Source organism: Thunnus thynnus, chromosome 7 (genome assembly GCF_963924715.1).
Source record: "Thunnus thynnus chromosome 7, fThuThy2.1, whole genome shotgun sequence".
NCBI lineage: Eukaryota > Metazoa > Chordata > Actinopteri > Scombriformes > Scombridae > Thunnus > Thunnus thynnus.
In genome coordinates, this window is record NC_089523.1 from 18583092 (window position 1) to 18610381 (window position 27290).

General features: G+C 39.0%; 2 protein-coding genes across 3 annotated transcripts in view; both read left to right on the top strand.

Annotated features, from left to right (window-relative positions):
• The window catches only part of si:ch211-286b4.4 (SCO-spondin), a 51069-nt gene extending 41968 nt beyond the window's left edge, over window positions 1–9101 (top strand). Inside the window, exons 84-101 of the mRNA XM_067594717.1 lie at window positions 161–293; window positions 445–603; window positions 707–833; window positions 936–1147; window positions 1251–1413; window positions 1583–1671; window positions 3028–3188; window positions 3293–3407; window positions 3931–4127; window positions 4215–4263; window positions 4358–4504; window positions 4644–4976; window positions 5133–5230; window positions 5307–5413; window positions 5506–5585; window positions 7467–7495; window positions 7603–7734; window positions 8087–9101. Coding sequence (XP_067450818.1) covers window positions 161–293; window positions 445–603; window positions 707–833; window positions 936–1147; window positions 1251–1413; window positions 1583–1671; window positions 3028–3188; window positions 3293–3407; window positions 3931–4127; window positions 4215–4263; window positions 4358–4504; window positions 4644–4976; window positions 5133–5230; window positions 5307–5413; window positions 5506–5585; window positions 7467–7495; window positions 7603–7734; window positions 8087–8632 — 2877 coding nt within the window. The 3' untranslated portion in view covers window positions 8633–9101. The remainder of the gene's footprint in view (window positions 1–160; window positions 294–444; window positions 604–706; window positions 834–935; window positions 1148–1250; window positions 1414–1582; window positions 1672–3027; window positions 3189–3292; window positions 3408–3930; window positions 4128–4214; window positions 4264–4357; window positions 4505–4643; window positions 4977–5132; window positions 5231–5306; window positions 5414–5505; window positions 5586–7466; window positions 7496–7602; window positions 7735–8086) is intronic.
• Window positions 9102–13167: 4066 nt separating this feature from the next.
• On the top strand, window positions 13168–24459 carry scn3b (sodium channel, voltage-gated, type III, beta). Of its 2 annotated transcripts, none has more exons than XM_067594719.1 (5): window positions 13168–13958; window positions 15571–15758; window positions 15874–16102; window positions 18719–18857; window positions 21011–21711. In XM_067594719.1, the coding sequence occupies exons 1-5, from the start codon at window positions 13904–13906 to the stop codon at window positions 21072–21074; spliced, it is 675 nt and encodes a 224-aa protein (XP_067450820.1). In that variant the 5' UTR covers window positions 13168–13903; the 3' UTR covers window positions 21075–21711. The 2 variants fall into 2 exon arrangements, with proteins under 2 accessions (XP_067450820.1, XP_067450819.1); XM_067594718.1 differs by lacking the exon at window positions 21011–21711 and adding an exon at window positions 21740–24459 and having other exon boundaries at window positions 13172–13958.
• Window positions 24460–27290: the final 2831 nt, after the last annotated feature.

Below are 27290 nucleotides of genomic sequence, written 5' to 3' on the forward strand. Positions count from 1 at the left end.
GTAACCATATGCAAGATGATGCCCTGTCAGATTTATTATAGAAAGCAACTCATAATTAGATATTGATATCTCATCATTTTATTCCTTGAATTTATGTAGCATGCTGTGGTATAGTGCTGCAGTAGCAGTTCTCATTGGGCTTGTTTGTGTTTGTTTCCAGACTGTAATGGATGTTTTAGGACCAGATATCCATGCGAATAATATTAGGAAAATCCATTTAGTCCAGTTTGACTCTGAAGGAGTGTTTGGCTGGATTCCGACACAAAAAGAGATTATTAATCAGCTTCTCTCAGGTGACTAGACTTGATTAATTTTCTTTTCCTAATGTCTCAGATCAAACCATGTGATTTCTGCATGCAGTATTATTATATTGGGAAATAGTTGAACATTTAAATTGGTCGTCTAATCTCCAAGCATTTTAATTTGACACTGACCTCTACTCAGAACCAATTGAACTCCTAAATACAAGACCCCGGAAGAGGAGAGACACAGATGAAGAAGATGATGATTATGACTTAGCTGTCCTTCCTCGTATCCCAAACCCTGTCGCCTGTCTGTCCTCTGGTGACATGCTCATTTTCCATCTCACCATCAACCACACGGGTACTCACTCTATTTTCATTTAATGTTGGTTTTATCATAACAGTATGAGTTATATTTCTTTTGAATCTTTAAATCTTTCTCTAAATCTATTTATACCCCAAAGATCGCCATCTCAGCCACTTTCCAGTGTATCAGAAAGACCATCTGTTTAACAGTAACCCCAGCTGGGACTTTGGTGCCTTCAGACGTCTGCAGATACTCATGAAGCAGACAAACTTCAACTCCACAAGGTAGTGCACAGATAATATTGCAGGTAGAGCTTCAATTTTTCATTATTTGGAATCCTATTTTCTGACCATAACCTCTTTATCCTCACATCTTCCTTTTCTCAGATTTGCCCATGTGTTTTCAGAAACAGGGAAGTATGTGTTTGTGGACAATGCTGTTCCAGAGTGGAGTATGGTGGTCGTTGTGAGTGAGGAGGGGACAGAGTGTGACCCTCGGGCCGCTGTCTTCCAGCCCATGACCCCGGCACAGCTGGTCAAGTATGGGATTGTCAAGCAGCACCGACTCAACCTTCTACCAGATTGGGGACTAATTGCAGGTGGGTATTTTTGTTGTTTATTCACAATTTTGTCATACAGGAGTATGACAGTGATGAATTAGCCCTTGGTATTTTATAATGACACAATGGTAACTGTACGTAGGGATCCTGAGTGTGCTGCTGGTGGTAGTTGTGGTTGTGACCACCACAGTGCTGGTTCTACGGCCCGGCAAAGCAAAGCTTGTGTCCCAGTGGAGGACAAAGCCCAAGTGGCGCAACCTTGGGGAGCCCTTCTGTCCAATGGAGTGTGTTTGCAGTGGAGAAAGGTGTGTTGCCTTGGCAAAAGAGGTGATTTATTTTATTCATGTGTCAGGATGGTAATGGTGGGTGTCCTGGTAGCACATACCATGTCCCTTTTCTCTCATTATCATAACGTCACATAACGTGTAAATGTATGGATTTATAAAAATAACATGGTTTGCATCTGTGTTTCAGCCTAGTTGTCCCAAACTTAGATGGCCTCCTTGGCAGAAGGGGTGTAGGAGAGGGAGCAGAGGCCGAAGAGCCTGCTGTTTCAAAGGGAGGTAAGATCACTATTTGTGATGATGTGCTTTAGCTTTACCCAAATCCTCTTGAAAATGTTGTATCGGTAATGATGTAAGGAAATTGTGGTGGAATCGGTGGGTGTGGTGGAATGCATACTCAGATAGCAAAATTGCTGTGGCCCAGATCCAGCCCACACCTGACACTTTCAGCACTTTCTTTCGGCCCACATACCGCTTGGAATGATGGCACTTAGGCGGTCCGCTCCTGTTTCCCAGATCTAGGCCACAAGCAAGCCGTATGTCAACCAAGAACAAACCAGATAAACCAGAACTGGCCCACATCCAGAATACACATACCTGAGAGGACCGCATCTTTACCTACATTTGATTTGGGATATTTGGGCCATATTTGCCATTTCATATGTGGGCCATTTCAGGCTGACATTCATTTTGTGTGGGCTAGAAGATGGCCAGCAGTGCCACATTATTGTCTGAAGTGGCTCACCTCCGTAGGCTATCTGTGTAATGAATTTGTGGCCAGTTAAATGATTTTGTGAATTGTTTTCTGGCATACGCTGAAATTACCACCACTGGATGTGTCTGTCTACAAGATACATCACCTATCAAATATGGAGTATACACTATTTGGAATTTTTAAACTAAGGTCTACTAAAGCCAGCCTGATGAGTAATGATCTTTCTTAATTATTCTGCAACCATATTTTGGTTCAATCTAATGAATAAAACTCTTCTAAATCTTTTTATTTTCTGCGCCACTTCAGTAACCTAATCATAAACCAATCTTTGAAAAAACAAAACATAACAAAAAAAAGAAACACTTAAGCTCTGTCTGGTGGTTGAAATGTTTGAAATGACTATAAGGTAGAACTGGATTTAGTGTTTCTCACTTACTGCTTATTGTATTATTCATGCAACTTGATAAGGCGTTTAAATGTCCATTGGCCTAGCTATTATGAAACCATCACGCATGACCTGGTAGCAGTTAACAGCCTATTCCCCATTTGATTGATGATAGAGAAAATAATGGCTAATATCACACTCTAATGACTTATGCTGTTATCTCTAGCTCTCTAGTTAGCCTCTGCAATCTTAATTCAAGTACTTATCATCCATTGCATGCTCCATCCTGGAATGGCTAAAAAGCTAGAGAGACTCTGCTGCATTATTATGGAGCCTTTGATTTCAAGATGCAGTCAGTCATCATGATAGCGTCTCCTCAGTTCTTAAAAAAAAAAAAAAAACAACAGTTGGTCATATAAAAATATAGGATGCATGACAAGACTTAAACTATAGTCGTCTGCTGGACTTTTGTTCAGATGTGATGTTTTCCTTCATATCTCATCATTTATTGGTGACATTTCCTGGTCCTATCTAGGAGGCGTGTTGGGGCGCTGTGATTTAGAGGAGTTCAATGTGAAAACTCTGTACGACAAACTAGAGGATCAGAACCTCCACATAGCCTCACAACTGGCCCGACACCGCAAAGACACACAGGAGTTCTACAGAAACATTTGCCAACAGACTGAAACGTTCAAGGTGAGATTTACTGCATTGACAAAATATGACAACGTCCAATGACTTTTCTGTTTGGTAGAAAATGAAAAAAAAAACCCAATGTGAAATTGTGTATTTTCTTTCAGAATGTCTTTGAGAATATGGATCATAAAAAATTGAGTCTTCTTAAAGAGCTGCTAGTCCATAATTCTATGAGGGATGAACCATCAAATGGCAGTGCGAGAGAGAGAGATACACAAGGTAAAACTGAATGATGATCACATAGAGAGACTGATGTTTTCAAAGAAATGCCCAGGGAACAAAGAAGACAAATGTCCATGGCTCTGTCTGGAGGTAACAAAATCCCTGTACCAGCACCTCTAAAGCTCAAACAAGATGTAATGTGTGAATTGGTGAGCTTAAGAGGTCCTCGGAGGTGGATTGTATTACCTTTGGCCTTTTCCCCCTGCTTCCAGTCTTTATGCTTAACTAAGCTAACCAGGTGTTGGCTGTAGCTTCAACATGAGCATGGCATCAATCTTCTCATATAACTCTCAGCAAGAAAGCGAATGAGCGTATTTCCCAAAATGAGGAACTATTCCGCTTAACAATATTGTCACATTTTACGGCTAAATTAAAGCTAACACAGAAGAACTATCAGAGCACATTGTTTGAATTTAAAGTATTTTTTGTTGCCATGTTTTTAGAGGCTGGAGCCTATGTGACATCTTTCCATTTTACTCTTATCTGTTATATGCATGGGACTGACTACACCATCACCCAGCTGAGGCATCTATAGCATTACTGGGAGCTGTTCTCAGGTCAGTGGAAGCTCTTTTATACAGGCTGACGGGAGATGCTTGGCAGAACCAGGATTTGCCTAGTCCCCCATACTGCCATACTGCTCCTCCTGATGCCAGGGAATGTGAGCCACAAGCTGGATACACCCAAATCGGTGACACCAACATGTGTTACACACAGGTATTATAGTTGTCTTTGTTCTGTTTGTAACATATCTTGGAATAATCAAGTGAAGAGTAATTTCCTCTTTCAAATTTATATCCCCAGTTTTCATCGATGAATATGACCAAAGCAGAAGCTCTTCCCCATGAGCCAAGTAAGGAACAAATCTACACAAGGGTTTCATTCCATTTCTGAGAATATTAGGAGGTTACAAAGTGTCACTCATATGTTAATTTTCTCTACCCTAGTCCATCTACAGAGCACAGCCCCTTGTCTAAGTGATTATGACCTGTCCAAGTTGGTCAGCATATCTCCTTTATTCAGGACCCTGCAAGAGATCCAGCTGTCTTTGCATAACCTCACCGCAGGTGATCCTAGTCAACAGCTCAACAATGGTACAGATGCGCCATAAAAAGCTTCAGTATTTAGTCCTCAATTAAAGATCTCAGAAATAGATAGTGAACTGGATGAATGTAACACCTAATTATGCTAGATATGATGCCTAAATAAAGTATTTTCTATCTGTTCTCACAGTTCTAGGGCATTCGGCCCAGGAGAACCATGATGTCCAACTTATCCCAACTGCACTAGACAAACTCTCGCCTCAACACTCCGCCATTTTCCTGTTTGGTTGCCAGGTGATGCAGCTGCTTGCAAACTGCCCCTTGTTCCCCTCTGTGCTTCTGCTACTGGCCAAATCTATCCCTGTTTCATCATCTTCCTCTAATGAAGGTCTGCTGGCACATTGCTTAGGGGACTTTTATTTTGATGCGACCAATCAAATCCTTTATCTGTCAGAGGCCAAGCTTCAGCACGTGGGACATTTTATCGCTACCATTCTGCAGTCCATGGCCCACATAGCATCAGGTAATCAGAATGAGAGCCCTGGATCCCAATATTGTGTGCTGGTTTTGCAACAGTCATATATAATACAATATAATGGCTCTAACAATCATCTTTGAAAGCACTAAGTATGTAATCTTCTTTGGAAACAATATATAGATTTTTTTTTTTTAAATCCAGGATCCAAACCCCAGAGCTTTATGCAAGCTCTCCATGAGGCCATTTCAGCTCTAAGCCTTCAACTGTTCAACTTTTCTTTCAAATGGATCACAGCAGAGGTGTGTAAGTGCTATTTGAATGAATCCCCAGACTGCACAAGTTGCTATGGATAACATTTTAGATCTCTTTTTACAGTCAAAACTCGATGCATCAGACGGGCAACAGGGTGCGTTAGTTGAGGAATTTCTCAACATTAGAGTTCCCACTGAGGCGCAGTTCACTGAGCATCTACTAGCCAGCAGGTTGGTGAGAAAGAATAAACCTACTACAGAGTGTAGTATTCAACTTTTAGCAAAATAATGCAATGAACTTTTCTCCTTGTCTCCCCATCTAGGTTTGAGAAATACAAATACTTCAAGTTAGAGCAGCTCATCTCGAACATCAAACCGAGTTCAACTGAGGACACAGAGAAAGGTAAGACATATTTCACGTATGATGTTATCATATCAGGTTAAGTAATATGCAAAAGCTTGACAATAATTACTGTAAAATACAAAAAAAACATTAGTTGACAAAAAAAAGGAAAAATAAATCTTAATTCTAGGTCTACTCACTATCTTTTTCTGCAGCACATTTTTTGTCAAACTTCTGTTTCCAAGATCAAGAATGAAGTATTACACTCAACCAGAGAACAAGTTAATTATCAGTATCAACAGTAACAAGAGTATAAGAGGTCTGATAATAGTTGATGACTTTGGCAGTTGAGCAAAAATATAGTAGTGGTAACAGCCATACATTAACAAAAAACAACAGTGGCTAAAATCACAATTTGTCGTCACTTAGAAGTCTGATAAATAACATACATAAACCTCAGTCCTCAAATGTGAACTCAGATCTGAATCACAATCGACACAATCTTTATGTTATTAGTCTTTAGTCCATTAGTCAGATATTTACAGGGTTCAACGGTAATGCTTTTTTTTCACTTTCCCGCTCAGGTAGGTGGGTCAGAAATCTACTTGCTCGAAGTCAATTTTTACTTGCCCCTATACAAATTGTTTTATCTGTGAGCAGTTATCAAATAACAACAAAGACTAAAGCTAATTGTCATATTTAATCTTTAAGTACATGAAACAAGCCAAGGACACAGAGTTTCATAGATGCAAAGCAACAAACATTCTTGCATATTGAAAATGGTATGACCATCCCTTATATTTCATTGAACACTAAACTCTTTTGATAAGCCAGTTTCTTTCAATAATGTAATAGATTACCTAACCCGATGGCTCATACATTTTTAGACTAATTTCTTCCACTCCAATCTTCTTGATTTCCCTCTTTAATATTTCTCATTCTCAAGAGTATTTATAGCAGTGAACAATTACATGCTCCTCTGATTCCTCTATTTGACAGTGCTCACATAATCCTGTGGGATGTTTGTTTCATGCATAACACTATTAGCCTACTCAATTCTTGATTGGCCAACGGCGCATCCCAATATTCTCCGATGTGTACAAGGGAAGGGAGCTATGTTGCGTGCCAGAGAACTGGAACATAATTTATGATGATTAAAAAAATGATTGAAACATTTTTTATTTTATTATTTATTTTTACCTTTTTTTTAACCACTTGCCTGATTGGGCAAGTGAATTGCTAGATTTACAAGCCCGATGTGGCATTTTATTTGCCCCGGGCATTTAGCAAGCTTTACTGTTGAACCATGATTCATGGTCTTCATTGTCAATAAACAAAGATGCATCGACTGGTGATGATCAATGGAAAATTTATAAAGTTCTGACTTGCTATCTTCTTTCCTTTTTTGTCTTGTATGAGATGGGTGTAATGCTTTCAAAACAAACATTTGGTCCATTGATCCATAATAGAACTAGCAAATAATCTTGTTAAACTCATGAAGTTCTCATATTCCACAATGATAATGAACCCATACAAACAAATAAACAAAGTGAATTGCGGTTTTAAATGGAAATCAAACCCTTTTCCATTTCTCTCCAATTCACATAATCTTAATATCACCATTAGAGGAAGACCTAGAGAGAAAGAGAGTGAAGTCAATTTTCACTTCCTTCATCACCTAAAGAGCTTTTGTTCCAGAAGAATAGTCCAATATCCTCCAAACACAGTTCATGATGTCCATGACAGCATGCCAGTGAGCACTTAGGCTGTTCTGAAGGGAATAAGTGGTTGTTCTACCGCTAGATATGCAATAATCATATACTGTAATTATTAAGTGTGTCAATTGTGTCTTCCCCGTTAATGCAGATTCTATTAAAACAATTACCTAAAATCAATTTTTTAATTCTCGAGAATCAAAAGTCTCATGTTTAATCTCTGCAGGGCTACCACCAAAAGGGACTCCGATGCAGGTATCTCTCAATTACAAATCACAAGTCTTCTTAATTTCTGGGAGAATAGTCATTGTCTTCAGAGCTACACTGCCGTACAAGTTACTTCATGGTTTCCTCTGTTCCAGATGTCCTGTATAGAGGAAGAAATAGACCGTATGAATGAGTCTTTCTTGCAGCTGAGTGTGCAGCTACAGAAGAGAGCTCACATGAGCACGTGGCAAAAGGAGAGAGAGAACAGTGCTGGCAACCATTCTGCGGTAATTAGCTTGATCTCAGTATAATAATATTATATCAACATGCTGATATATTTTGTTTGACATTCTCGCTTCTCATTTTTATAGTATTTCACACATATAAATGACATATTACATTGATAAATCAAGTTGATTAGTGATAAATCATTACAATGTACTTGATGTTCATGCTCATTTTCTCCTATTCAGCTGTGACTTAAGAGAAAAATGTGTGAATATGTATGCATGAATAAGATGCGTGCCTGCATTTGCATATTTGCATCATTGTGTGTGTATGTGTTTGACTGTGTGCATGAATTCACTGATGTCTTTTCCCACACATCATCTACAATATATGCGATCTATCCTATTGCAGGGGGCAACTCCGACAAGCATGCCATGCCTGAGTCGCAATGGAACAATCCTGCTGGAACTGAAGAGACGCTATGTATCACAGCGCCTCAATGAGCTCCAAATCACGTTAGGCCAGATCCGACAGTGCCAGCAGCATGACGACAAGTCAAAAGACAGGACAAGAGGCCATACACAAACAGACAGCAACACCACTCAGCGGGGGCACAGCGAGCATTATCCTGGCGTAGATGGCTGCAGTCCCTCTGAGGGCCAGCGGCAGGACAGTATTCCAGCCAGCCAGAGTCATGGCCAACAAACAGCAGAGAGCAGAGGTCTTGGTAGCTATAAACCTGAGAGTCATATTTCTGACCAGCAGAGGAGTGATACTGTCCAGACCCCCAACCTTGACACATTACTTAACTGCCAGATGCAAAAGAGCCAAGATTTGCTGCATCTCAGTGTCCCTCGAACAGAGGAACTAAATAGTCAGATTACAATTGAAAATTTAACTGGACATACCGATATTGATGCCATGTGGGGGGCTACTGATCTGAATATGGATAAATGAAGATGAGAAGTGTGTTGTTTTATTTGCTTCTCTCACCATTATTTCTCAGTCACCTGCCTTTTTTATGTGCTTTCTATTTTTAATCGCTGTTTGTTATGTGTGAATGCATTGTCAGGATTGCTACTCAATTTCATTGTACTCGGTGCAATAACAATAAAGGAATGCAATTGTATTGTATTATATTCTATTCTATTACATCCTAAAATATATTGTCTTGTTTGTTGAATGACGTGAGTGACCTCCGTCTTATTTTGCACCAGCTTTAAAACAATACTCAGCTATGTTCTTTTTAATTATCTGTGATCGTGGACAGAAATAATTTCTGGCAACAAGCAGCAGTGTGACACAATCTGTCATCTTGTCCAAATAGTTTCTCAGTCAGGAGTTAATACCGGCTTCCAAGACAGGCTCTGTTCATTACCACATTCTAATTGAGACAATAAACTTCAGCTGGATGAACAAAAGGTGACACTTGTGCTTCTGTGTTGGTTTCTGATCATAACAACCTCTCCCTTGTGTAAAGGTGATGACCGTCTTGTCTTCATGAATATAACTGCAATAATTCTTTCCGCCTTTCTCTGTCTCACACAAATTCAGGTTTTCTTTCTACTTTAAGCTCCTTTCATCAATGAGTTTTCTCTACAATCAACATGCATCAAATGAAACTAAAAGTAGCAATCCAAACTTAAAAGCTTGTTGGACTTGCTCCAGTAGAGAAGTATATTCTGTAGGACTGCTGCTTTCTTCTGGTTCGATGGTTTATTGGCACACAGGGTTCTGGCTCTTATAATAGAAAGTGAGTATTCCTACAGGGGGCTGTGAGCCAAATCAGAAGGTCAGATGGAACAAGTCTTCACTTACTATCAGTGTTAGCTTAGAGCTCTGTGCCAAGTCCCCCTGGGTTGAATCTGACTTTGCCCTGTAGCTCTGTGTCTGAGTGTGTGTTTGTGCGTGTGAGTGTGTGTTTGTGTGTGTGTGAGGGGGTGGGGTTCAGTGGCTCCCTGAGATTATATGCCTTATCATTTAGATTGGCTGCTATGTGCCACTGATCTGGCGTGTATGTCTGCATCACTGTGGGACATTGTATCATGTAACTCCATGCTGTGCTGCTCTGGAGCTGTGTGCGTGCGTGTGTGTGTGTGTGTGTGTGTGTAAATCTTTGTGTGATGATCTGCAGTGGTACAACATTATGCTTGCTCTAGTTGTTTAGATCAACACATGGGTTATTTTTAGGAAGACTGTCTTTGTGTGTTCTATGTATGTGAGTATATGTGTGTACATATGTATATGCAAATGCATAGAGTTGTGCGTGATCTCCAGTTTGTTTTGATGCCTGTAACATCTTTCCATCTTTCCACAACATGGAAACAGCCTAGTTTAATCTCTCTTATAGCTCATACTTTCAGTATCTTGTTTTGAAATATAAATATATATCTCTGAATAGTGGCAGATGTCATGTGATATTTTTTGTATTGTAATTCAAATATCCTGTGATTATAAATTCCAAAAAAAGATTATGAGTGGTGGAAGCAGTACTCAGATCTTTTACTTAAGTAACAGTAGCAATACAACAGTGTAAAAATTATCCAATCATCCGCAAAATGTACCTAAAGTATCAGAAGTAAACATATTTTTTGAACAGATAAACAAAGTGACAGTTTATTCTGTAATAAAATGATAATATATGTATTATATATTATAATGTATATGATATAAATAAAACATAAAATGAGAACATTTAAGTAAAGAACATGTACCTTAAAACTCTACTTAAGTACATGACAGCGGGATTGTAGAGGACAGGAAATATAGACACAGTCGACCCACAAAAGGATCAGGAATATATATGATATCTGTTAGAGAGATCAGTAAAGTCCTGCTTATAGTTCCGAATTACAACACTGAGAGGTTTTTATACCAGGCTGCACACGAGATTTACATCTCAATTTCCAACATGTTTCATCCATGGCAGTCTGCTGTAATCATGTTATAATCTTGAAATCCTTCCAAATCCCTAGAAATCTGCTCTCTGCAGTACATCCTCGAGGGGCCTTAAACATACGCACACAGATACATACATGAGCAAACACATATTTTCTCTAACCTACTTATTTATACACTCAGTCACTCCATTTACTCGCTTCCTAATAAACTGCTGGTTTATGCAGTGCCTTGACTACATTTTTCCTCAGGAAACTGTCCTCATGATGTTCTACCAATTTATAATTGGTGCTGTCTTTGGGATAAGTTTGCCCACAAATACCTCAAAATGTGCTGTATTCATCACATGCATTGTACCCTTTGGTGAAAGCCTTTAGACCTGAACTCAGGGCAACAAATTATTTATTCAGCCTTTTCTTTGAAATGCTCTGCTTTTTGTAGAAAGTAAGTCAAACACATTGGATGCCTTGGAAAGAAAGAGCTAAGGTTTGAAGCTTCCCGTTATCTTCCTGAGTCTGTGGGCTGTCGCTAAGCAGGCCTCCTGTTGTCACCATGGCACTGCATTACTGTTGCTATGGTTTCCTTATCCACAGGATGTGGTTCAACCAGGCCTGCCATATTTAGTCTGCTTCTGAGAGTCCCAGCCTATTGCTGATGCTGACAGCAACACAAGAGTAAACTCAATTGCCCCTTTGTTGTTCTTTTTACATTCAAATCTGCATCAGCAACTCTAATCTTACTGCAAAAACCTGTTGATTCACTCTTTCAACTGTTTTCAGTGTTTTATAGCTCTAATACAGTGTGCCATCGAAGCACACTCATGTTGCTGTTTACAGATACACACTAAAAAGAAATTTTAAATGGTAACATGCAGATTTAAAACTGAATAACTATGATGAAATTCTTAAACCCTTGATTCCTATTCTCCACTGGAGTAATCCTCTCTTCAGATACAATAGCTGCTAGATTAAATAGTGTGATGTCACAGTGAGATTACTGTGGCTCTTGGGGGCTTGAGGATGCTTTATCTCTGGTTCATCTCAATCTTTGTTTTTCTTTGTTGGCAGATAATAACATCAAACACCACAGCAATCCTGACTTCTTGATGGGTGTCTCAGAAACATTTGGGGCAAAAAGAAAAAAATAACTCCCACTGTTTTTCTCATGGTTATATGTAGATAATGATGACAACGCTAATCAACTTACTTTGAAAAATTGGAGAGCATGACTTCACTCAAATTTAGAAGCCAAGTAAGCAAAAAGTAATACAAATCAAACAGATAAAACATTTCAGCATGTAATCATTAAAAGATTTCTTTGTAAAGAAACACAGTCCTTTCACAGCCATTTCCATACAGAAGGAATACAAATAGATTAAAGCAGGTAATAGATTTATGTGTGTATATATATATATATATGTATATAGCTCTCTGCCCTCAATCTGTTGATGTTGATGTTGACATTCACCGGATGCACTTCAGGTCTATAGAACAGAGAACAGAAAAAAGCTAAATACACACTCTAAATTCAGTCTGTTTCATCACTTACTACATCATAGTCACATTTTTCAGTCTCTACAAAGGAGTCAAAACACTGCAATTTTCAGTAAGTGAAAACAGTGAAATAATTACACTGTTCGGCAGGCACTTCAGCCCTCTCTGGTGCAGATTGTGCTTGTGTGATGGGCAGGAATGAGGTTTACTTGAACCAGTGAATCATTGTAACTGAATTGGTTAAAGTAAGATTTCCTCCTCACCCTTTATGTCTAGCAATGTTTACCCTTTAAAATAATATAAATTGGAATGAGAGAGAGAGCAAAGAAAGACAAGTGTTACTGCAGCACAATCATGCAGCATGGAAGGGTTTGTACCCAAATATAGACAGAATATCACAGAAAAGGTCAGGCCCTTTTAAGGCTGAATGTCAGAGGACAGAAGATCATTAGATTATTGAGTTGTATCCTGCACATTATATCATCAGCTTAATTTCTGCAAAGATATAGAATAGTCTGTGTATGTGGTATCATTCATTTTATTGCAAAATATGGATCCAGGCTATGAATTAATACTAGTCTGTGCTTTTATGTGTGGATACATGTAGATATGCATGCATACTGTGCGCAGTATATGCATTTATTCCTGCAGCTACACTGTTGTCGGCCTGTGGCTACAAGATTTGCTCTCAACACTGGCTCTATTTGTTGTTTTGGAACTTAGATGACATAGTTAGGACTTGAGAAGTAGGAAGAATGCAAGTACTGATCTGTATCAAATGAAATGTCCTTAGAAAGAGCACTGCTAGCAGCTGCTACACAGGGTTATATAACACATGACAGCTACAGTATTGTCTCATTGTTCTTAACTAGATAAAGATAAAACTGTTTTGCCTTAGAGTTTGGTTTCTATATGTAGATATGGTGTAATTAAGGGCGTTGTGTTTGTTTAGCTCCTCAGCCTGCAGTCAAAAGAAGAGCAAATGCAAACAGGCACAAAAGGCTTGCAGGATGAGTTGGTCAGGCCTACCCAAATGACAACAATATGGTCATGCACATTGTAGTGTAGGAGGGAGTTACTCACGCATGCGTATCAAAGCCTCTGCTTCTGCCAGCGCTGTGACTGCTGAAAAACAAAGGCAGTGAGCCGCGGCAGCGATATGTCATCAGTCATCCTTAATTGAGGAAATAGACTTCAAACTATCAAAAGTGTTATTCTTTGAGGGCTGAAATAATAGTATCGTTAGCGTTGCTTTTTGCTGTTTGTGTGTGGACAAGACTCCAGATCTCGCAACAGTAAGTGGCAAAATCGGCTTTTGAGAATCCACAGGTTCCTCCTCTTCGCTTTTTTTTTCTTCATCGCCTGTGTATCTGGATGGATCTCGACTGAATGACAACAGTTGTGTGCGAGGAATTGTTGTACCACTCTGGGTGTCAGCCACATATGACGGACTCTTTTATTTCACCGAGTGGAGGGAATAATGAAGTTATAGGTCAGATAGACGATGAATGAGTCAGGGGGTTGTTGGAAGACCCAGATTTATAGATGAGCACGTAAAAATTCACGACCTCGTTTCAGCCGCTTTTTTTAAACACCTTTTTTAGTTTGACATCCTGCCTTTTAGTCGACAGTGGGGTTTTGATTTTCAGCCGTGAAGAGGGAAGTTACCTGCGCGCTCATCTGCCGAGGAGAGGCGCTGTCCGTGGTCCTGAAGTTATCTCAAAAACTCCTGATATCTTACTCCTGGCCTTGTGTGTGTGAAGACAACTTGAGGGTTTCTCCACAAAGCAACGTTTAGAAGGACACTGTCCACAAGTAGCTCCAGAAAGAGCTGAATATGCTAACTCAAACCACAGTTCATCTGCAAACTTTGGTACTTTTGATTTTGGTCGGTAAGTATAACTGTGCCAGATGTTTAAAAAAATGTCGTTTCATTGTGAATTTTGCATGTGTTATAACAGATTTTTCTCGGTTGGATAAATTAGTAATCACGGGCCTTGATGATGGTTTGTGAACCTTCCAACTGGCTGTGAACTCTGTTTCAAATTAGTCCCATTGATGTCTGCACAGTGCCACACAGCTCAGTGGTGTCAGCATTTAAATGAAATAAATTGATCCAATGAACAGAGAACACTAGGGGCAAGCTTCTCCCCTTTCTATCCCCTTTCTCTGTGCTTCTCCACATGTCTCCCTGACTCTCTCTGTTTGTCTCCCTCTTTCTCAGCCCACTCTACATGTGTTCCTATGAGCCCTCAGGAAAAAAAAAAAAAAAAAAAAGATGAGATGGAATCGATGTTGTCACTGTCTGCCCAGGGGGGGCTTTGGGTTATATAAGAGTACTGGACCCAATGCTGCAACAGTCACACAAAGACATCCATCCATATGGCGAGCTCACTGAGATGACTGCCTCACTTCACTTTACAAGAAATCCTGTCTTTGTGTATATAATCCCCTGGATTTCCCTACATGCTCTCATCCACTTCCTTTCCTCCTCACATTATTGTTTTCCATAATGGATTTAAATATATATTAACCCTCTCTCATCTTCCTGCTTGCCCACAATACCTTGCTTTCCTCCTCCTACACTACACACAGTTGCTGCACCCAACACTCTCTCCCTCCATTTATTCCTCCCTCTGCCAGCTAATGCTAATGGGCAGAGGCCATCATTAGTGCTTACTGGCCTGGATGATCTTCAGTTTGCTATCAGTGTTGTGACTCAAGTCTCTCTCAGTGCTCACGGAGCTGTATAATTGAATTTATGTCTTTTTAACGCTTACTGAGTTTTGTGTTTGACTCAACATTGGATTCAATGTAACTACAGAGTGAAAGAGCTGATGACCTCAATAAGGAAGACTGGGCCATGAGTTTATTACTGTGGATAAAAACTGTGCCTTTCACAGCAGTGTGTGTGATTTTATTCTCACAGTCACTGTATAAGAACTGAAAGTGGTGTCACCAACCATGGCAGTTTGTGCTTATACACTAAAAAAAAGATGCAATATTTGCATGGGATTTGTACATGATGAATTATAGCTGCTTCTTTAAGCACTTGTACTTTGAAATGCTCTTGCATTTACTGTCGGTTCAAACTTCAGCTCAGTAAAGTGTAATTTTGAGTTTCTTGCAAAAAATCAAAAGAAAAAGTACTATTGCATGGTGTAGGCAGCGAACAAGCATATAAACTTGCAGCGTAGACTTTATTTCATACATTTCCTTATAAAATAAAGTTTGCACTGCATAACTGTCAAACTTCTCCTGCCTATTTGTAAGTTTTATACTTGTTCACTGTCTGCAGTTTGAGCACCCCTCCATGCAGTTTTGAACATGTTATCTACACAATGGACTACGGTTGCATAGTGTTTATACTTCCATGATCTTTTCTATTTTCAATATGTTATTACTGATAAACTAAACATGTCAGTTAAACTTCGACACTTTGACTGAGCTTTCATCATTTTAGCTGCTGAGCTGAATGTGTGTAACATTTCCATGCACCTGCAGTCCACCTGAGCCAGCCAGTATGTGTCGATGTCCCATCGGGGACAGAAGCTGTCCTGGGGAAAACCATGAAGTTGACCTGCATCTCCTGTATGAAGAGGGAGGAGGTCAAAGCAAAGACACGTGTGGATTGGTACTACATGAAACATCACGAAAAGAAAGAAAATAGCACCACAAATCCCAAATTCCATGTAGGTTGCTACTACATTATTGAGTAGTTAATGTGATGTGACACGTCCTATGTGTGTTCATACCAAATAGTGTTGACTTTCTATATAATTTATGCATGCCTTTCCTCTCTCCTAGATATACAAGTATGAAGGTAACAGTCCAGTAGCGTTAGATGGACCACTTAGTGGGCGTCTGACCTGGAATGGGAGCCAGGACTTGCAAGATGTCTCCATTAGTATCATTAACGTCACCTTTAACGACAGTGGTCTCTATGAGTGCCACGTGCTCCGCGAGTTTGAGTTTGACTTCTTCACTCCCTCTGTCTCCATCTTGAAGAACATCACGTTGAGGGTGAAAGAGGAAGGTGCGGCTTATAGCTTTTCCACTTTCTTCCATGTTGTTGTGCACTGTTCTGTGCCACGTTTGGCCAAGTGCTTGGTTGCCATATCAGTACAGCTCAGTGTTGAGTACAGCTGTGATTCTGTGCTGAGAGATGTCAGTTTAGCAGGGTTATTCTAGAGCTGCACACAAGGTTATTCAGATCTCAGACTTGTGTTTGCTGTTAAGTGCTTCTCAGGCGGTGACATGCCTCTGTGAGGTTACCAAAAATAGACATCATTCCAAAGAGATGCACAACTCAAATCTGACACTGAAGCTTTTTTGCCATTAGGATAATATATTGCATCACACATTTGTTTCATTTCGACATTTTAAAAATTAAAAATGCAAGCAATGTTTTTACAGCCCCAGAGCAAATGTATAATTCATATTGGCCTTAATATAAATTTAAACTCTAATACAGCCAGTAGTGGTCCAACAGTGTCTCAACAGGAGTGGTTTTACTGCAAAATATCTCAAATATCTACCCAGCATTAGTATGCATACAATATATTTTCCCTGTAGGCTTTAGAACTCACAATCACTCAATCATTAGAACTTCTCGATATTAACCAATATTCTCAAAACAGAGGTACATTTTATTACAGGAAGTTGCACTGCAGATGCAGGACAGCATAGCTGATCATGTCACTGGTAAATTGCTTATATTTTAACATTGAGCTGATTGAATGGCTCAGCTATTATTTTAAAGAAAACACTAGAAACACTAGTCTGTACTGACTTCTCTGTACTGCGTGTTCTCTTTGTGCTGTGCATGCCCCTCCTTCAGTGTCGCATTAAGTGTTTATGAGACCACTCTAAATGGGTTTTGCATTTTACTGTATATTTCCAACTCGTTGATTTTGCTAAGTGATGCATCAGTGTGAAGGCAGTCTGCCACTAACAACACCACTTTCCTTCTCTCCCCTTTGTTGTGACTCTGTACTGACTGAAGAGGAATAATTGTGTGTTTTGTTTTGTCTGTCTTTATTGTCCATCAAAGCTTTCTTCTGTTGTCAGTGAAGGGGTTAATTCAAACCAACTACTTTGCTATCTTTTATGAGGGGTAATGTATTCTGCTTCCTGAATGCTTGGCTTGCTGAATGTGTCATTTTCCACCTTGATCGAATATACAATATGACATGTATATTTGGAAAGACTTAACTCTCCCCATTTCCTTTAACTTTACATTATTCCAATCTGCTTGCACGTGGTATATAGTTCACTATCAGAGGCATATAGAGATAGGCCAGTTTGTATCCCAGTGTTTGGTTTGTGTCTGGAAAAAGAGGAGTGCAGTTTGGATGTGATTATCCTCCAAAGTGCAACTTTAAAAATATACTACAATTTGATCTTTTATACATACCTAAAAGGCTCTCCTTCACATCTCATACTACTGTGGTATCAAATTTCACAAAGCCGTCAGCCAGAGTACTTTACCTTATAACTGGGTATCATGTTACAGTAATGATGTTCATGGCAGTAGAATAGATTAGCTCATAGCAAACAGATCTGCGCTTTCCCATGTAAGGGATTATATTACACTAATAGCCTCTATTTGCAGAGACTGCCGATTCAAATCAGTGAAAGCTGTCAACTGTCTGGTCAGCAGGCTTTCTGGAATTTGGTACACTCACTGACACAGTGGTTCACAGTGGCTCATAGAGATCTAGAGATTATAGGAATTAAATATAAGGTAATGAGATAAAGCGCGGATTGTAATTTTGTATATTATTACATTAAACCAAATGTTGACCTAAAATATGAGGTAATCACATCTCTGAGCTTAAAATCTGAGTCATGCCCTGAGAACCACTGTGACTTTGCATATCCATCTTATTTCATGTTTAAAGGTACCTTGTGGAGTTTTTGACCACTAGTAGCGCTATGGAGTGATGTTTTTACAAGTGGGACACTGTTTTGTTTGTATCGCAGGCAGTGTGATTCACGTCCTGATGTCAGTTTCATACTATCTCACAGATCAACAGTTGGTGGGGGTAATGCACCAACAAACATAGAAGATTAAGACTGCTTGCTAGCAAACATAGATGCAAACAATGCATGATTTAAGCATTAAACAAAGTCTTTTATGAGGAACGAAATGCATTCAAAATGTCATGGATAAAACAGTGTGTTTTGGTGAGAATCACTGAATATAAACATAACTTTTGATAATTTATAAGAAAACTCTGCAGGCAACCTTTGACTCCCCAGGCTCTATTATCACTGTACCACAGGTATGGTCATAATGTTCTGTACACAACACAGTTCATGCATCATTTAAAAGTGCAACCTATACGAACAGGATGCAGACCGAAAAACATGACTTTACTTTGCAATTCAGCTGCACAATAATAATTATTATATATAAAGTACTGAGCTGGAATGTTGTTATTCAGTGAAATGAAAGTGCTTTTGAGTATACTATAGAAATATTACCTTCTTTATTACGACTGATTGTGGGTCAGCAGTGTCGCACGTGTACAAGTTTAACATACTTTCTAAAACATGAATGAAGGAGTCTCTCCTGCTCTAACACAAAAACATTCAGATGAAGGATGTGTGCTGAATAATCCACATCCCCTGCTTTTGTGCTCCACAGCCAGTGACGACACCACAGCAATCTACTCTGAGATAATGATGTATGTGCTGCTGGTGTTCTTGACCTTCTGGCTGCTGATAGAGATGGTCTACTGCTACAGGAAGATCTCCAAGTCTGATGAGCAGGTGCAGGATACAGCGTGAGTCTCACACAGAGATAAATGTATTGTAATGCAGAGACAGACACAAACACAGATAAGTTTGAGGGGGGGGTACAACCTGAAACAACTTAGTGAAACACTGTGTCTTGAAAACAAACCTGCTGTCAGTATGTCCAGATACATATTTATGCTAACTTTCTCTTTTCCATGATTCATAACACAGAAAATCTGTGTGTTCATATTATGAGTCATCACGACTGTACACTCTGTGTCACATAAGTAAAAATGTTACCCGTCTATGCATGAGTTTTTGGTGATTACATAAATAGTCATTTAAAACATGTTGGAAAAAACGATTTTGGAAGCAATCAAGAGGCAGAGAGAGTAAGACAGAGAGGAAGGGAGACAGGCAAACAGGTAGACAGACAGGGAGGTAATTGAGTCTATACTGCATCAGTTTATAACCCTCCTGCAACGGTAATCTGTCTTTTCACTTACACTGCCTGACAGGTCTGAATAATTCTAAGCACTGCTGACTGCACTTTTTCTCTGAATAACCTTTTTACATCCATGGTGGATTTGCAGCTCCATCAGAAACTGACTTTTTGCGTCACCTTGTCAGCACTGACAAAGACCCGAATGCACCTGTATACAGTAGTCAGCTCCCACCGGATTGTCATGGTGCTGACTAGCCCAGCGACTCAGGCTAACAACTTTTGAACAGGCAATTTATGTCCTTATTGTGGTTTTGCAGACAATCAAGCCTGATTCCATATCTGACATCTGCAGTGACACATAGAGCCCATGTACTGCAGAAATTATTTCTTACACTAGGTATGTTTTCAGAACAGTCAGTATACAGGGGGTGGATAACATGAGTCTGGGTAATATAAGGATTATTTATCCTTTTATTTAGCTCCAACCATTATTATTAATTTATTATTCATAACTTAAATGTCCATATACTGTATATTGACTTGTATGCTTGCCATGTAACTTTAAGTTAGTGGTAACTAATTAGAATAAATTAATTTGAAGTGTACCAATTAGACTTAATTTCTCTATTTTTAGAGCTGAATTACAGAGTTCTTTCCAGGATACCCCCAGGAAATTATCAGGAAATTATAGAAAAAACAAACAAAAAAAGGACAAAGTAATACAACAATAGCATTCATTATGTCACAAAAAAACAAAACACAAAACAGAATTTAAGAACATCTGTGTCAAAAAATATTATACTAATATATAGATTCACAGAGATAGTATTTATTATAGGGCTAATTGTAATTTACTGTATTTCACATGCATTGCCTTGTATATTCTTAATTGTATGTTAAATAACTGAAATTTGTGGATTAAATACAATAACAATAAAAAACAATACATTTACTGATTTTGTTGGATTTGAAAAATGAAAGAAAGCGAGATCAAATCAATCAAGTATTTTTCAAAATATGTAAATAATGGCTATGGCTAGTGATGTGGAGTAATATGCTACATTTAGAGGCTCAGTGAAGCCATGAGAGGGCTGTTGACTGATGTTCTTTGAAGTAGAAATGACATCCCACTTTGCCCTTAGCATTTAGGTAAAGTTTATCGATCCACAGACAGATCAGGAGTTCACATTAAGTTCAGCATCAAGCGAATGAATGTGTACAACTCAGTAAACTTCATCAGTTCCTGCAGCTCGAAGAGTTAATGGGTTGTGGCCACTTTCACAGCCATTATTGACCTGTATGACAACACATTTCGCTTTGAGAAACTACACCCATTCAAAGAGGCTGTTTTGTGGCTGGCTTCTTAGCTACCCATGCTTAATGGATATGTACCACAGCTAGAACATTCACTTTTCACTATTATGAGTTTTACTGCACATATACAGTTTCTGTGTAGCTCTTGAATATTGTGGTTTTAACAATTTAAAAGTTTGCTATTAAATGCTGTATGTTTGTGCAACTTGAAAACATTATAATTATGTTTTTTACCTTTTAACATTAATTCTCTCCTGGGATATACATTGCTGTACATAACAAATTAGAGAAAATGTTTGTACAGAAAATCTCCCATGTTTCATTGTAATGAATGCTGTTCAACCTTTAACCATCACTAGACTGTGATATGCAGTATGGTGGTACAGGCGGGCCTACCACTGGGTCTTAGACACTCTTGTTTTTCTACCAATCTGCCCGCAGGACAAACTACCTAGCCATTCCCTCTGAGCAGAAAGACAATCCAGCTGCTCCTGTTACCGAATAAAAGTGGTTGTCAGTGACACGGTATTTTACATGTAACTGATTCCGATCAGTGAAATCATCCCTGTCTCTTTCAACTCATTGTTTGTACCTTTAGTACTCATGACTGTGCAGCTCTGTAGTGTAGTCCTGTTGCTTCAACACCCTCTGTGTCTCCTCTTGCTTGTTCCCTTCAAAGGGCCTTCATTCCTGCCATTTTTGGAATTGCAGCCTAATCATAAGAACTCCATTTGTACCCTTGTATTCAGTGTACAGTCTCCCTCACTATCAAGAATTTTCCATGAGAAATGTTAGAATATATTTGATGTAGGGTTAATAGTCATAAATTAAGTTTCAAATTATACAGTGTGTAAGAAATACAAAATGTGTCCTCTGTGAAAACTGGTAGTTCATTCAGCAGTTCAACATGAGCATGACAAATTCAAATATGCAATTCAGTCCCTGTCCCTTCTGGCACTGACCTGTATAGTGAAGATATCATAGCAATGTAAAACATATGGCATTTGCATGTATATGAAGTAGGGCTCCTGATTTATAATAATCCTAAAGGACACAGCTGTTTATGTGAGTTAGATGATTTGTATATTGTTTCATACTGGAAATATAGGTATTTAGCATATAAATCAATCCATGTTGAATAAGAGGGAAAATATTCTCTGCTCTTCTTAGGTATTGATCCAATCACAATGGGACTTCAGTGTCACGTGACAGAGGCATAGATTCTGCGACCTCATCTATGCCACTATGAAGTTATCATTACTCCCAGACAGCCATTGGAATCCTGCCAACTGACCTCCCCTGTGTATCGACTGCGTCCTGTGAAGAGCCAGTCAAAAATGTCCAATTTTTCTCCTCCTTCTCCTCTCATTTTTTTAAGCTCTGTGCCAGGCATCTGGAATCAAGTGCTTTCACAAATACAGCAGGTTAAAGAACAAATGTCAGTTTCACACACTTATTATCAGATAAATACCAGCTGTGCTTCAGGACCTGCCAGTGCTTAGAATTACTAAACATTTTCTTAGTAGTTACTAACTACTAGTTAGTTGCGCATCTGTGATTTATAACCTCTACAAACAGATAAGATCCAAGGAAAGAAACTGTACTGTTAAGGCTTTTTAACCTATATTGACTCTGTAGTACTTGCTTAGATCATTTTGTTTTGTTTCAATTTTATAGGCAACACTTGAGAGTTTGGGTCACAGTTTTATTTGTCTTGGCCATCACCTTTTTGATGTCTTTGTAAGGAAAATGGATTTCATATATAGCTTTTATACTGTATGGATGTGCATTTCTCCCTTTTTTGCTGTATGCATCAGTGTGACCACAAGTAATGGAGATATACAAAACAGATCATTCCTATCAGGTCACTCTACTGTATTTCAGTTGATCTGAATTCATCTAGAGGTCTTTCCTATACTCCCCTCTGTGTTAATCTTTAACCCATATTCAACACTGGCATCAAAGTTCATTCAGTAGGTTAGATGTCACTGCATATACAGTAGTTACTCTAAAATGTATTCTTGAAGCTTTGACTGTTGCTGGTGTTCTTCAATAGCATTGCTATTGAGACTAAATGTGTGCCTATTTCTATAGTATAACACTGTAGAAATGTATATATTTTGTGATTCACTCATGCCACACTGTTCATTGTCTGCTACAGATGGTTCCTCCTGTGTGAGTGAGCTGCTTATGAACTATTAAATCCAATGCATTCCACACCATCTGTTCACTGAAACTTCTTACTTTGTATTTGCATAGATGCCACTGAAATTACACCAAAAGATGAGTCCACTTTTAGACTTTTTGTAAGATGCCGTGAGGAAAGTGCAGTATAGACTCTCAGCAGTTTCTGTCTTATGTTCCCCTTATTATCTGTGACTGTGGTGATGTTGAAAGGAAAGAAGTGGGCTCTTAATCAACCACAGCAAGCACCTCTGGTGTTTTTGGCTCTCATTAACACTGCAGAATAGCAGCTAACAAAAAGACGTGATTTGTGTCTGCTTGAAGTAAACCCTTGTGTATTTTAATTGTCAGTCTTGGCAGAGTTGAGACACAGTATAGCAAGAGTTTTATTCAGCAGCAGCAGAGCGGGTCCAGATAAGCAAGGCCAGGAAAGTAGAGGAAGACAAAGGTAGAAAGCAAAAGGTGAGGGTCCTGGAAGCGAGAAAAGGAAAAAGACTGGCAGTTAGAGAGAGATGTGATGGTGATGTACGTTGCTCTTTTAGCTAGCCGTGACCCACAGCAGCGACAGATATAGCAGCAGCTGTTGTTATAGCAACCCAGGCATGCCTGTAGCAAGGCAGATTGCCTGGCAAAGATATTACCATGCAATAGTTGAGACAAATTCATTTATGCACAGCCATAAAAAAAGAATGTAGAGAGGTTTATTGCTAACTATAACAAAAAAAATATGCAGGAGCCAACACTCTCCCAGCATGCTTTGCTGTGAGAGGAATGGAATAGGCTTGATAGATTATATCCTGGAACAGAAGAAACGCCTTCACAAACCTACCAAGATCAGGTATATTGCCAGTAGCAAATAGGTGATGTAACAAGTGCACCCTTTATCCATCCATCACGTTCACATAAATTGGTTATTGATTCTGCAATATGGCATTATGGCTTCAAGATGCATTGTTAAAGTACAATTCTGAACCCCCCCCCCCCACACACACACACACACCTCTCTCTCTCTCTCCCTCTCTCCCTGTCTCTCTGCCTCTCTCTCTCTTCCCTCTCTCTACCGTTACAATGTAGCTCCCTGAGGGTACAACCCATTATTATGGCCCACATTCTACTAAAATACGTTTCAATTAAACCACCAGGCCCTTACTGCCTCGTTGCTCTGGTAAGCATTTTAAGTCACATTACACTTGAGTTAATTTTCTTTGCTCGTAAACGGAAACAGTCAATCCCATAAAGTGTCACTAATGACAGAAAGGGATTTACTAGCTCAATATCCCACTGACAAAAGAGTCAGCACATACTGTACAACCTTGCTTTTTTCACATGTGGGCCTGTAGTTGATGAATTTAAAGCGTTGCCACCACTTTCTCATTTTTTGCTAAAGAATGACCAAAAGAGTTGCAGCAATTTTTCATTCTGACATCATAATGTGACTTTGAATCATAAATCATGTAATCTGGAGTATACAACGTTTGTCCATCTATGAAGGGTCTTTGTCTCCCTCTAGTGTAAAGTGTATTATGTCATCAAATGTTGACATGTAATCAAAGACCAGTTATGAATGTCAAACTCTCTCTCTCTCTGTTAAACAAGCCTCTCATGCCCAAATCAACATGCTGTTTAATGGGTTGATGGATTATTTGATTTCTGATTTGCAACTTGCTGATGATTGCAATATTTCACAATAAATGCTGATATTTGGATCATTGATTTATTGATCTTATCTGTTTGGGAGGTAGGTTAATCAGAAACGCTTGGCTGTGGTCCGAGCATTGATGATACACCATGCTGTACGCTGGCAGACATTGCACTCATCCAGAAACAAAGGATATTGATTGTTGATCAATGGTCACTTTGCCAGAGCTGAGTTCTTTCTGTTTTGGCATCAAATAATTATGACTGATGGGAACATATTGATAGAACACAAAGTGAGTGATTATTATGCTTTGGTTTTCTACTTTCTTACCAGGATAGCATGTAATCTGTTAACCATGAAACCTCCTTCTCTCCTCTACTCACTTCCTGAGAGGTCCATGTATGGTACAGTTTCTAAAGGGATTTTCAAAGCATTGTACCAGACTGAGCTGGAGCTAAGAAGGGGTTTCCACTGTAATTCTCCTGCCTGCCGATTTTTATTTCTTTTAGCGGCTGAAGACGAATGCACACATTTCAAATGGAGGCACAGAAATTGAATCATTCCTCCCAAGGAAGCTTTTCTAAGATAACCACGGGCAGCCCACTCATAATTATAAATCTTCACACATTGCATGCTGTATACATCAAGACAGGGCAGGGCTGTTGACTTTGCCATGCAAAAAAAGCCAACAACTTATTAATTCAACCCTGGAATGTGAGAGTTTTAGCTTGATTATAGACTTCCAGCCAGGGAGAGATGAGAGATATTTTTGGATTGCAAACAATCTCTCTTTTAGTACACATAAATTAAACTGGAATCTAGAGTCTCAGACCAAAGATAGAATTAAAGCAGGCTGTTTTCTTCTGATCGGGCTAGGTTGATAATAAATCAGCAATAATTAGATTCACCTTATGAAAAAAAAACAATGTGATAGAGAAAAACAGTACAGCTTATTTGAAAGGTAAGCCTATTTAGAAGTGTAACAGATCACTACACAGTGTTGTCATATGTTGATTAAGGGTAAATATCTCTACAGATACATCACATTAAACATCAATAACTGACTTGACAGTCACGGGATCTTTTAATCCAACCAAAAAATTACACAAAATGTGATGTTCAACTTGATATATGCTATACCATGCTGATATTTGACTTCAGTGCCATTTTTTCTCCATTTCTGTGCTTGACACACATCACTTTTCTTCACCAGCCAGATCTAGACAGATCTCTAAGAATGAGAAAAAAAAAAAATCCTCACAATTTTTGCTTTTGAACAAGACACACTGTCAGCACAGTTAGATACTAATGCCTGGCTGTGATTCTAATTGGCTACATTAGCAAGCTATTATTTGACCAGTATTTGATTAGAGATTTACCTTGCCCCTCTGACTCATACATTCTTCAAGGTCAATGCTTATTATAGAAAAAGACAGTGTGTCAGCACACAACACATCATTCAAGTCTTTATAGCCTCTTTATTGGCCACCGAATTGCACCTGCACAACGTTGAAGCACCCCAGGAGCGCCTTTCCACTTAAATTTAGCATAATCAGACTTTGGACAATGTACACAGTCCCTGAGAGTTATTCTTCTCAGGAATATTCATTTACAGTCATGTAATCCATCAAAGCTCCTTTTTAACAAAAGTGGTCTGTCGGGTATTTCTGTTTTCTCACCCTCTGTCCCCAGCAGTAGATTTTTATTATGCATGTATCTCACTTTAGTCCCCTTGCCTCTCTGCACAGGTGTGTGATATTTGTAGAACAATATTCCTAAAACGTTTCACGCCTTTTCTAATCTGACATGTCTTTTGTCTCATATCCACAAAGCTCTTGTGGTTTATTTGATTCTCCTTTAAAATACAGTTGAAACTCAAGACACAGCATCAGTTGCAGTACACAAGTAAATAGATGTTGAATAAACAACAAACCATATGGAAGACTTGTTGCTGTCAGCCACAGTGTCATTATCATCATTTCATACACATGGATCAAGCACCATGCCATACCTCTGCTCACCTATACAGTGTGCATTAGAGAAAACAGGTATGTGTTTGTTTCTAAATAGCATTAGTTTAATGATGTAGCCGATATGGGATGTTTTCTTTATCTGAAGTGTGCTTCCAAGTAAATCACTGCCCTTGCATTGTCTTTTGTTAGTCATCAAATGATAAGGTTTGTTACTGAGGGCTGATACTGAAAAAAGAAGATAACATATCCAAAACCCCAGCTGTTTAAAACTCCAAATCAAAACCAAATCCATGAATTAAACAGAAACCCCTCACCGTATGCCTTAACCTTTCCTCTCTCCCATCCATCTCTCCTATCCATCATCCCATCCTCCATTTCATTCACTCGCATTTCAAACAAGAGGCATCTTTGATTAGCAAGACAAAGAGGATGCCTTAAATAAAAAGACCATTTACAAGTCAGACTCGGAAGCGAGGCAGTGACTGGGCCCTGCTTTCTAATTTGTGATGAGAGGATGGAGCTGGCCCATAGCACAATGACGTCGCAGCTCTATTGTTAGTGAAATGAACACCTGGCTGCCAGAGAAGTGCTAAATCACTGCTGTGTGCTTAGCCACACCTGAGGCCCTCCACACAAAGTGGCACAAAGCAGAACATAACATCGCAGACTGGCTGAATTCATTGGTAAATGTGCCTGAGATTCAGATTTTTCATCGAATCAATCAACGACTGGTTTGTCGATGAGATGAAAATTTATTGTGTGTTGCTATATTAACTGCAACATTGTTTCCTTGGAGAAGAAGCACTGACAATTAAATTATACGAAACCTGATCAAATAAAAATGGCAGAGTGGGAAATTAGCCTGGAGGATTTCTGAAGATTTCTAATTATGCTGTGTAGTCAAAAGTTGATGAGGGAAAAGGGG

Bases quoted from the DNA above. Each gene is read 5' to 3' on its own strand.
- scn3b (XM_067594719.1), top strand. From the start codon at position 13,904: ATGCTAACTCAAACCACAGTTCATCTGCAAACTTTGGTACTTTTGATT. The intron at 16,103-18,718 runs GTGCGGCTTATA...TGTGCTCCACAG, and splicing joins GTTGAGGGTGAAAGAGGAAG to CCAGTGACGACACCACAGCA. The intron at 18,858-21,010 runs GTGAGTCTCACA...ATCTGCCCGCAG, and splicing joins GAGCAGGTGCAGGATACAGC to GACAAACTACCTAGCCATTC.